This window comes from Elaeis guineensis, chromosome 5, assembly GCF_000442705.2.
Source record: "Elaeis guineensis isolate ETL-2024a chromosome 5, EG11, whole genome shotgun sequence".
NCBI lineage: Eukaryota > Viridiplantae > Streptophyta > Magnoliopsida > Arecales > Arecaceae > Elaeis > Elaeis guineensis.
In genome coordinates, this window is record NC_025997.2 from 116,323,247 (window position 1) to 116,334,387 (window position 11,141).

Consider the following 11,141-nt stretch of genomic DNA (forward strand, 5'->3'; position numbering starts at 1 on the left):
TTAAGCAGGTGGTTACGAAGAAGCTAGTCCTAATACTACCAGACTTCTCCATTCTTTTTGAAGTTCACACTGATGTATCGGATTTTATCATTGAAGGAATGCTTATGCATAAAGGACACCCGGTGGCTTATGAGAATCAGAAGCTGAACAACATCGAGCACAGGTACATGGCTCATGAGAAGGAGATGACAGCGATGGTGCACTGCCTTCGAACCTAGCACCATTACCTCCTCGGATCCAAGTTTGTGGTGCACACGGATAACATGACCACAAGTTACTTTCAAACCCAGCCAAAGCTTACCACCAAGCAAGCGAGATGGTAGTAATTTCTCAATAAATTTGATTTCGACATCGAGTACAAGCCAGGTCGAGCCAATTCGATCCCTGATGCCTGGAGTAGGAAGGCTTAGTTAGCTGCGGTTTCTTACACTTTCGGACCAGCTAATGACCTAATAGAGAGGGTCAAGATCGAGATGGAGAAGGATTCATGGGCCACATCCAAGGATGAACTCATCAAAGACAGCAAGGCATACTGTTTTTGGGTGGAAGATGGGCTGATTTTGACATGGGGACAACGTGTCTATATGCCTTTAGGTGGAGGGCTGAGGCGCGAGGTGTTGCGAGAGCACCATGATTCTATGTGGGCAAAAAATCAGGGGGTGCATCAGACATAGCTTCTATTGGCCAAAAATGCTGGAGGACATTGAGGAGTATGTTCGTACTTGTCTAGTATGCCAACAAGACAAGGTTGAACATCAGCAGCCTGCGGGGTTGTTGGAGTCATTGCCTATACCGAGCATTCGTGGGAGAGCATCTCCATGGACTTCATTATCGGGTTACCTTCAGTAGATGGGTATGGTTCTATCATGGTAGTAGTGGATCACTTTTCGAAGTATGGAATCTTCATTCCAGCACCTACTACCTGCCATGCGAAGGACATGGAGTAGTTGTTCTTCATATATGGGGTGAAATATTGGGGGATACCGTGGAGTATTGTTTCTGATCGTGATGCTCACTTCACGGAGAGATTTTGGATCGAGTTATTTCGAATGCTCGGAACAGAATTAAAGATGTTCATGACCTTCCACCCTTAGACTGATGGTCAAATAGAGCAGACAAATGCATTGTTGGAGATGTATTTGAGGCACTATGTGAGTGCTAACTAGCAGGACTGGATGCAGCTTTTAGATCAAGCCCAGTTCAGCTACAACTTGCAGTGATCGAAGTCAATGGATAAGTCACCATTTGAGATGGTAACAGGACAACAACCAGACACTCTAGGGAGTATCATAGCAGACTACATGGGACGTAGTCCAATCACCTACAAGTTCATGAAGGATCTGAAGGAGGATACGAATTTGGTACAGATCTCTTTGGTGAAGGTGACCAAATGGATGAAGAAGTGGGCTGACACAAAGCGGCATGCGGCTGAGTTTCAGATTAGTAATCTGATACTAGTGAAGCTTTATTATCACACGAGACTGAAGTCGGATTATCACAAAGCTCTCGTGAGGAGATATGAAGGATCCTTCCTCATCACATATCGAATTGGAGAAATAGTGTACAGATTGTCGCTGCCTTCCAAATTGAAAGTGCATCTGATATTTCATGTGTTTGTTGAAACCATTCAAAGAGGACACAATGATCCTTCTCGGGCTCAGAGTGGACGGACTCCAATGGCCGTGCAAGTTCATTATACCAAGTGGGTTGCTGAAATCAAGATGGATAGAAAGAAGGGCAACTGAGTGCGATACTTAGTCCAATGGAGAGGACTATCTGACTCAAAGGTGAGTTGGGAGTATGGTGACAAACTATGGCAGTTCAAAGATCATCAACAAATACCGTCTAGCCTCGTCGGGGGTGACTTCAGCCTAGATGGGGGAGGGTGTCGTGGATCCTCGAGTCGGGGCTGGATCGAACATGGATCGAGGTGCATACCAAATCGAGTTACTGTATGAATTCGAGGTTCGATCGTGATCTCTTGGATATTTGGGCAACTTGGAGATCAAATCTGAGTCCTAGATTGCCTACGAAATCATGTATAGGATTGAAGAGTAACTGAGATGAGGATGTGAAGTTTTGAGCTAAAGGACTATTGGATGTGCAGATCCGAGGCAAAGGGGGGAGCTCACATGCCAGGCAAGTTGCAGAATGTAGATAGCTTAGCTCAGTGTATTAGGACTTGGTGTTTGGGTCGGCAACTAAGAGGATAGCTCATTGGCATCGAGGTATTTTTGATGGCACACTGATCCGAGGTATCCACAATACCACCGAGGTAATTGCAATTCGAGTTTATTTGGGATACAACTTGGTAGAGTCCTATGGGGGTAGGATTCCTCGCACGGTTAGGATTTGTCCTTATCTGTACATGGACAGTTTGAGTTCGTGAGGGACTTTGTAACCTTGGGCTTGTTCCTATATAAAAAGGAACCTAAAGGAGGGAGAGAGAGAGATTTGGGAGAGATCATCTTGAGGGTTCCTTTTGTATCTGTGAGAGATCGAGAGATCGGGAGAGCTTCTTTTGTAATCTATAAGAGATTATTCAATAAAAATTTTCTTCTCACTTTATTCTTCTTCATGGTATTTTCTGGTGTTGTATTCAATGTATTATTGTTTGATGTGGCCTGAATCATAGAGACCAGGGTTCCACATTGGGGAGGTTGATCGGTTCTCTTCAACCCTGTGAAGAGTAGATTGAGCCACACATTGTTGGGATTTATTTTGAGATCCCTTTGGACGTGTTACTTGCCACGGTAGTGAGGTTGGAAATTCTCTAGTTAGTAGATTGACGCAATGACCATCGTCAGAAAAAATCAAAAGAATGGGTAGAAAATAAATGAAATAGAGGTCTTTGTTTCCGTCCAAAAATCCGACAATGGCCAACCAAAAATCATGATCCAATGGCTAAGGAAGAGAGAGAATGATTATTGAAGAGATGGAGGGGACCTTACTTTGTCTGCAACAGTGATTGGGCCAAAATTCGGTGGGTATGGTGAAGGGCTTTCAAGAAGAAGAGGAGAACAGGGAGAAATCGATGGCGATTTCTGACAAGCCTTGCATTCCTCGATGTGGGATGGAAAGAGGAGGTCATGGAGTCTTTAAGTAGAAGTAGAAGAAGGTGTTCGAGTCCTTCCCGAAATTGAGTTTCATTTAAGAAAACAGTAGAAGATGACTCCATTTAGGAGTCTGGTTCATCATCCTGCTAGTTTTTTTATTAATTTTTTTCTTGCTTTAAATTTCATGCATCATCCTTTTGGGCTTCTTTTCTTGATGGCTAGACTGGTTAACTGGATCAGGCCTAATTCAATATCAGACCTGTTTGGGCCGGGTATTCCAAAAGGCTTCCTTCTAAATATTAGTTGGTTCCCGGGGGCATCCTTCCTCTGTAGCTTCTACACTATGATCTCTATGCCGAACATACTGGTTCGAGTGGGCTGCTTACATGTTTTATTTTATTTAAAATTTTCAGAATTTCAGCATCAGTATAGTACATCAGAGAGCTTGGTAATACTTTGCCATATTTTCTATTAGGATATGTTCTCTTCACCTATTTTGTTTTCTTCTATGATTAACATTTGGTCAAAGAGCTGGGGTACTTCTCAGCTGATTTATCAACCCCCACATTCCAACCTAGGACCTCATCCAAAAAGATTAGTCAAAAGATATTATTTTGATTCCTTAGTCTTGTACAGGTATCTAAGATTTTTTCGGTAAATAATTGATAAAGAACTAGATACACACCCACACAGATCCTCGCATACTCTTCCTATTTAAGTCTTGACTCCTCGGCAGGCTAAGAATCCAAATTCATATATCTATTCATAAACATCATGATCGGTCTATGGTCAGTCCCAATAAACCTATACTGCAGTATCTCTTAGTCCATATAAGCTATAAGCTGGGTCAGCTTTGATACTATTTATAACGATAAAAAATCTCATCTAAAAATACTAGCTGAAAGATATTATTTGAGTATTTTGATCCTATATAAGTACTCAAGAGCTTTTGCGCGATTGATATGCGATTAACTACACACCTATATGAATGCTCGTATTCCTCTAATTGTGTCTTATGGGCATCCCTTTCTTTTGGAGTTTTGTTAGTCAACTTTGATGGAGCAAAGAGGAATCAAGTCTCTACTGTAAGGTTTGTCATTAGAACTTTTGAAGTGGTATGCTTTTGGTAAATGGCAAAGGTTGTCCTATTACTCAGTACTTTATGCTAAGCTAGTGGGAGGATTATCTATTCTTATTACTAGATGTCACCTGCAAGAGGTATGGTTGCAAGGTGATTCTGCAGTAACTTTCACTTGGATTAGCTCCTCCTCCCACTGCAATGCATGTTGCTCTCCTTTGCTAAAGGACATCTTCAATTGGGAGAATTCATTCAAGACTTTTAAGGTATCTTATGTTATATGGGAAGGGAACCAAGTTGCTGATTGAGCAGCTAAACATCTCTAAAGGATAATGTCTTGTTTTCAGCACCATAATTCATTCCTCTTTAGCTCCTATACTGGCTATAGGCTTTTGCCATATCATTTTACAGACATGGTTAATCTCATTTGTCTATTATGTTTCTTTCCTTGGTGTTTCAGTTGTTTATCAATGGACAAGAATATAGTACTTTCTAATTTTATATGTGTCATGCCTTTAATCCGAGATCGTGAGCTACGTGTCATGGCAATCGTCATATATTGATGGAGAACTCTTTCTACAAGCATGCAAGATATATCTTTATAATATCATAAAGCAAATAGTAGAATGAATTTAAATAACTAAAAGTTAAAATTTAGTTAACAAGTCCAATTAATGAATAATTTAAAGATCCTTATATCAAATAAATCTCGACTGATAAATCTCAACTAATAATAATAAATTTAAATTTAAACAATATTAATATTACTAAATCTCACTTCTAATCTCACTCTCAAGTAATATCCATATCCGAAACTAAGTATCTGAATTTTGAAAAAAAAAAGAAGAGAAGATAATGAGCTTAACAATTTAGTAAGCAATGAATACTTTAATTAAATAAATCAAATAATAAAAATATATTAAAAATAAGTATACAAAGTATATTAATTCAATATGTAATTCAGGATATATGATATTTTCAAAATAAGATGCATGCAAACTCAATCCTTTCAAAATTTATTTTTATTTGTAAATCAATTTCTTTCAAAACATCTAGTTCACCTTGACGGCCATGGACTATGACCATACTATATTGTAGTTAGACCAAAATGAGCTTAGAATAATCAAAGTCAAAATACCAACACATAATTCTCACTGATAGAATATCGATGTACCAGCATACAATCCCCACTGATAGGATATCGATTTATACAAGTGCATAATCTCTATTGATAGAGTATCAATGTAACAGCGCATAATTTTTATTGATGAAATATCGATAGATCAGAGCAAAATTTTTACTGATAGGGTGTCGATATGCCAACATATAATCTTCATTAGTAGATTTTAATACATAGTCAGGTTACGAGTCAAAATACATCTCGATTCAAATCTCTCTTTCGATAAAATTAGTTTTATATTTCAATCGAGCAATACACAAAACCATCTAAAATAGATATTAATTGATCGTAATCTACAATGAAATCAATATCTTCGATAATACATCAAATAATATTCTTTAATAAATATCAAGCTTCATATTTACAAATCATAAATAATATAAATCAAAATTCAATGATATAAATACTATATAATTTATCGATGAATTTAAAAATATAGTTATATTATTTATCTTACACGTACTTCAATAAATCTAAATAATTTTATAAGTTTTTTTTAATCTTTAATTAATAAATTATATCACAGTATCCTGTTACTAGACATCTTCTTGTCGAAATAACTATAACTATATATATAATCAAGTTTAATAATTAGAAAGGACATGAATAATTAAGAAAGATATGATCGATAGGTAGTCGCATCTAATGGTCTAAATTGGTCCAATCATCTAGCTTTATATCAGAATAAATTATAATGGACTTTATAAAGATCAAAGATAATCAAATCCAGTAATATCTAATAAGAGCCAATCGGTAGCGACCAATATCCTAGTCAGTTCAATCAAGATAATTTCATCAAATTATGATTAAACTAGTGCACAGATGATTCAATAAAAATCATAAACGATCAAATCTAATAATATCCGATCTTGACCATGGTATATGTCGGCATACTATCTGATGACTATGGGTCAGAGCCCTTCACTAAGCTCGATCAAAATTAATGTAGCTGATGATAATCCAATCGACGATCAGCGGTAACGAACGGTGCCTAAAAAATAAAAAAAAAAGACAAAAATAAGGGAAAATATGGTTTCAAACTTCTAAAAAAAATATGACGATATCATGTTGGATTTTGGCCAATGATGGGTTGAAAGAAGAGAATGATCAAGAAAAAAAGAACAAAGAAGGAATTGAAGCTTCGTACCTTGCCTCCGATGATGTATTGCCTTGTGATGGTGGTGGCTTGTGTCTAGCAAAGAAAAATCTAATCACCATTGATTTCTTTCACCTTGGAGTAGAACCTTAATGGAAAAGACAGAGAAACCTCCTTCCTTTTAAATAGAATTGGAGAAGAGAGGTTAAACTTCCTTCTAACTTTGATTTTCTACTCCGATTAGAAGTTCGTCGAGAAAGAAGGTTCTCATCAAAAAAAAAAATTTTCAATTTTTTTATTTTTTTTAATTTTTGTTTGCTGTTTTGGGCCAACCGGCCCAGTGTTACTTAGACTTGGCGATCACAATGTGTTTTCTCTCCTCCCACTGCTGTTTCCGTACCTACAGCCTAGGTTGACAGATCTTCTCATTTCTCAATGCTGCTACGATCTCCAGTTGTATCATTATTTTTCTGCAGGTATCCCTGTTCAAAACACCCGGTGGCTGCTAACCATGCACTGTTTATGACAGGGGTTCTTTTGCATTTTGATCCACCGTATATTCCGCTTTTCAGCCGCTCCAGGTTATCGTTTCAATCGGGACACTGTTGGCAAGTCTTATCGTCCACAGCTTCTTCTTTGCGTTACTCTGTACCTTTTTTGATATTTCTTCCTCCACTATGTTGTTACTTTTTCTGCACCTCTGTTTACTTTCTCAGCCTTTTGGGCTGTAACAGATCCATTGTGACATTTGCTTTCTATTTCTGGTAACATAAATAGCAGTGCTGTTTCTCCACTGTTAAGTGCCAATCTTATGACACGTGGCCATAAAAATATTTTCTTGGTGCCAGGTTTGGACATCAAGTCAAAAGTATTTTACGATTACCTCCGGTGGGGGTAGCTGTCGCTATTCCTTCCCCCACCAAAACGCTTTGTAAAATAGTAAAAAAAAGCAGCAATGGGGACTTTCCTAGGTCAGCCCAGTGACCAAAGCCCTTTCGATGATCCTAATGCTTAGAAAAGCAAACCGACCTTTTTATCCTTCGCCACCTCTTGGTCTTGTTCCATGGCAATTGGCATTGGACATGTTGGTCATTTTATTGGTTTCATATTGCTATAAAGGGAATAGAGGCAAAAGCTGCCATGTGTGTGCAATCTAAACGACAACAATATAAAAATTACGAAATCTAATGATACTAGATTTTGCACTGACATGTTTGCCGGAAATCTAACCCAGAAAAGCTACAAAATTAGTATAGACGGGAGAGGAACTTCATCTCCTCCGAATCCTTCTTTCCCTTTCCGCTCCAATCAAATCAAGTCTCCAACCTCCACCTCTCGTCTCCTCTTTTCCAGATTCTGTTTTCGTGAGAGCAATAAAAAAGAAAAATGAGGAGAAAAAGTTGACTCTTTTGTCTCCTCTGCGACATTGCCCTCCACTTGGAAGCCTTGATGGTTCCCCTCTTCTGAGCGGTCGATAAATTTTTGCGCTCATTTTGATACTCGATTTCGTCTCTTCAGAGAGAACCACCATCGGGTTACCTCTCCAATCTCACAGGTCCATTATTTTCGTTTAGATGTTGTGGAACTAGTACTACTGTGATGAAATTAGGGTTCTGTTCCTCTGGTTGCAGTTTGTTTTAGTCTTGGTGGGCAGACCTTTCTATCTGTTTTTGGATCAAGGCTTAGTTCAAGTTGGGCAAACTTTTCTATCGATTTCTTTTCTGGAATCTATAGTTCTGAATTCAATAAATTTGGTATTTGTAGTTGTGGAGCTGGGTTTTAGCTAAGTCCCTTATTCGGATGAATTATTGATAGGAAAGGGATCATCTTGTGGGCCTTCGTGATTGATACGAGACTGGATTTTGGTATAATATGTGTGGTTTCATGGAGATATTTCGTTTAGAGTTTCATAGATTTCTCATACGATCAGTCTCTATTTGAGAAAGGTGGTTCTTGTTTGGGTTCTGAACTCACTCAAATTTGCAAGGCAAGTGTTTGGTATAATTCTTCCCGAAAGGTTGAAAGAGTTTTCAAGATAAATTTAGTTTTCTCTTCAATAGAGCAATGGATGCGGTAAGGATGGATGATGGAGAAGTAGACCTTTCGAGCCACCTCCTATTGCCAAACTCTGAGATGACCAGCAGCTTTGAGGAGTACTTTAGGAACTCTAGGAAATGCACCCACACCCACACCTGCAACCCTCCAGGACCTGCTGATGCCATGCATACCCATACATGCTACCACACGCATACGCAAGTTTTTGCCACCGCCGACGGAGAGAGGGAAGGAGAAGAAGAGCAGAAGAAATCACGGAAGCCATTGGGGAACAGAGAGGCTGTTCGGAAGTATCGGGAAAAGAAGAAGGCCCAAGCAGCTTATTTGGAGGAGGAGGTTAAGAAATTGCGCCTTTTGAACCAGCAACTCTTGAAGAGATTGCAGGGGCAAGCAGCGCTTGAGGCTGAAGTGGTTAGATTGAGAAGCCATCTTATGGATCTCCGAGCAAAGATTGATAGTGAATTGGGTACCTTCCCTTTTCAGAAGCAATGCAGTGGTGCTGATTTAAGGTGCAATAACAGAGCACAATGTTTTGGTGGGAGTGGGGAGGTGGCTGGTTGGGAAGGGAGCTGCGGACCTGTAGTTGTGGATTGTCAGATCAACCCAAATGGGGATATCGGGCTGAACTTGGAGATTGCTGAAGCTGTGAATTCGATGGATGTTGTGGGGAGTCTGGTATCATCTGCTTCCCAAGCTGAGTGAATTGCTTATCTGAAATTGCAAGGTTTGAGCTCCTTGGCATCTTGTTATTTTCTTGGTTCTCATATAATCTCTGAGCTATCTTTTGAACTGCTTTTCGCTGGTGTTAATGACATCAGGAGTGAAGATTTTTCGATAATAAGTATAACAAAGGATGATTGGCCTGTTATAAGAATAATGTTCCACAGAAGGCACATGCTTCCTGCCTGTAATGTGAATTGGGAGCTTTCAATATAGATGATAATCTAATGCCCCTTTTGGGGTCGATGTACATGGTGGTCGTGTAATAAAATCTGTTTTTTAGAAATTCTGATTGCCTGAGTTGTTCAGTGGTATTATCATGTGTTTAACTTTTAACACTCTTTAGTTTTTCATATATAATTTGCCTACTTGCTGTATCTTATAGAACTGTATTAATATTACCTATTGTCTTGTAGGCTATATGAGATATTATTTTTCATTTCAAGTGGGGAAAGTCCCTATTATGTTTATCAACTATTGGAGAAATACTGAGACATAATATATGATCTGTTTACTATCTGGGCTAAATATTGTGCAATCCTGTTTGGTAGCTAGAAGTTTGTGTTCATAATTTTGACTTGTAAAAGACATCCCCATATGTCCCAATATTCTTGCTTCTAATATAACACACTATATTGCTTTGAAGAACTTTTCGAACTTCTAGGTCATATAGAATCCAAGATTGGGATCTAATTCTATATATTTTCCCCTCTTTTGGAAGAAAATATTATGCTTTTGTTTGTAAGCAGTTGAAGTCTCTAGTGTTAGGTGATGTATGCAAATGTAATTTGCATCATTGAGTTTCCATGGTTGTTTGGCATTTGTTTGGTAGAATCTTCCAATGCTTTTGAAGGCACACTTTCTGCTTTATTAGATAGCATGGAGGTTGCTGAATGGGTTATTAACTTGAACAATAATTTAAGTCATCATGTGAGCAAGCTATTAAATACTTTAGAAATTCTTTCTCCAGCATTATTTTAGAATTATGTTATTATTTTTGTCCTATACAATAATTTAGGTCATTATGGGAGCAAGCTATTAAATACTTAATAATGTTTTTCTCCTACATTATTTAGAATTGTGTTATTGCTCTATCCCTGGTAGGCGAGGAAGGAAGCAGAATATCTTTCGGTTTACCAGATGGTTAGTGGGTGGTGTGGGTTATTTTACTGTTCCAGTTTATGGGAATCATCTTGAACAGAAGCAAAGTTCCTTTCGCAGGTATTAAGTAGGCTGAAAGCCATTCAACGAGGGGGAGTGGGTATTGAACCAGAAGCAAGAGAAAGTAGTTTACCACGGCAAACTCTGCTTAAAAGATGTTTCAAAGCAGCATGGAATATTTGGATTAATTTGGCGATAAACAACTTTTGTTGGCCACCAACAAAAGATTTTTTTTTTTTTTTGATTGAAGCCACCAACAAAAAGTTAACTAAAGATTTGTCCTAATACGTGACAATCTGTTATGGAAGATCTGGTAGTAATAGACAGAGACTGGACGATGTTATATTTGTTCTTGACATCACAACTAGGCTTATGGTAAGAATTAAACTATTTCGTGGCTGGGTTTGTGACCATGATCTCTCAACCTTTTCAACAACAGACTGCAGCGTATGAGAACAGAATAATGGAAGAAAAAGAAAATATCAGCTCTGATTCTTTTAAATAATAGTTTTTTGGTCTGTAAAAATTGATACAAGCTTATAAGCATTCTCAATAAAAGTGGCTCAAGATATAGCAATGCTCATGGACTATAGTGAAATTATATTTGCTCTTGCTATCACTGTAAGAGCTCTGTTCTCTGCTTTATTATATATCTACAGGAATGTTAAAAATGTATTTCCCCTATAAGGATTTGGAGTGTTGGGAGGTATTGGTCAATTAATCAATTGTCAGGGTTCCTTATATGCATGAGATTCTGAATTATAGTAAGAGAACCCTTCCTGGACTACCCTCATT

The 11,141-nt window shown here is 38.1% G+C and overlaps 1 protein-coding gene across 2 annotated transcripts; it reads left to right on the top strand.

Moving 5' to 3' along the window:
* The first annotated feature begins 7,573 nt into the window (after window positions 1-7,573).
* Window positions 7,574-10,864, top strand: LOC105045595 (basic leucine zipper 23). Of its 2 annotated transcripts, none has more exons than XM_073258270.1 (2): window positions 7,574-9,189; window positions 10,407-10,864. In XM_073258270.1, the coding sequence occupies exon 1, from the start codon at window positions 8,475-8,477 to the stop codon at window positions 9,165-9,167; it is 693 nt and encodes a 230-aa protein (XP_073114371.1). In that variant the 5' UTR covers window positions 7,574-8,474; the 3' UTR covers window positions 9,168-9,189; window positions 10,407-10,864. The 2 variants fall into 2 exon arrangements, with proteins under 2 accessions (XP_073114371.1, XP_073114370.1); XM_073258269.1 differs by lacking the exon at window positions 10,407-10,864 and adding an exon at window positions 9,284-9,471.
* The last annotated feature ends 277 nt before the right edge of the window (window positions 10,865-11,141 follow it).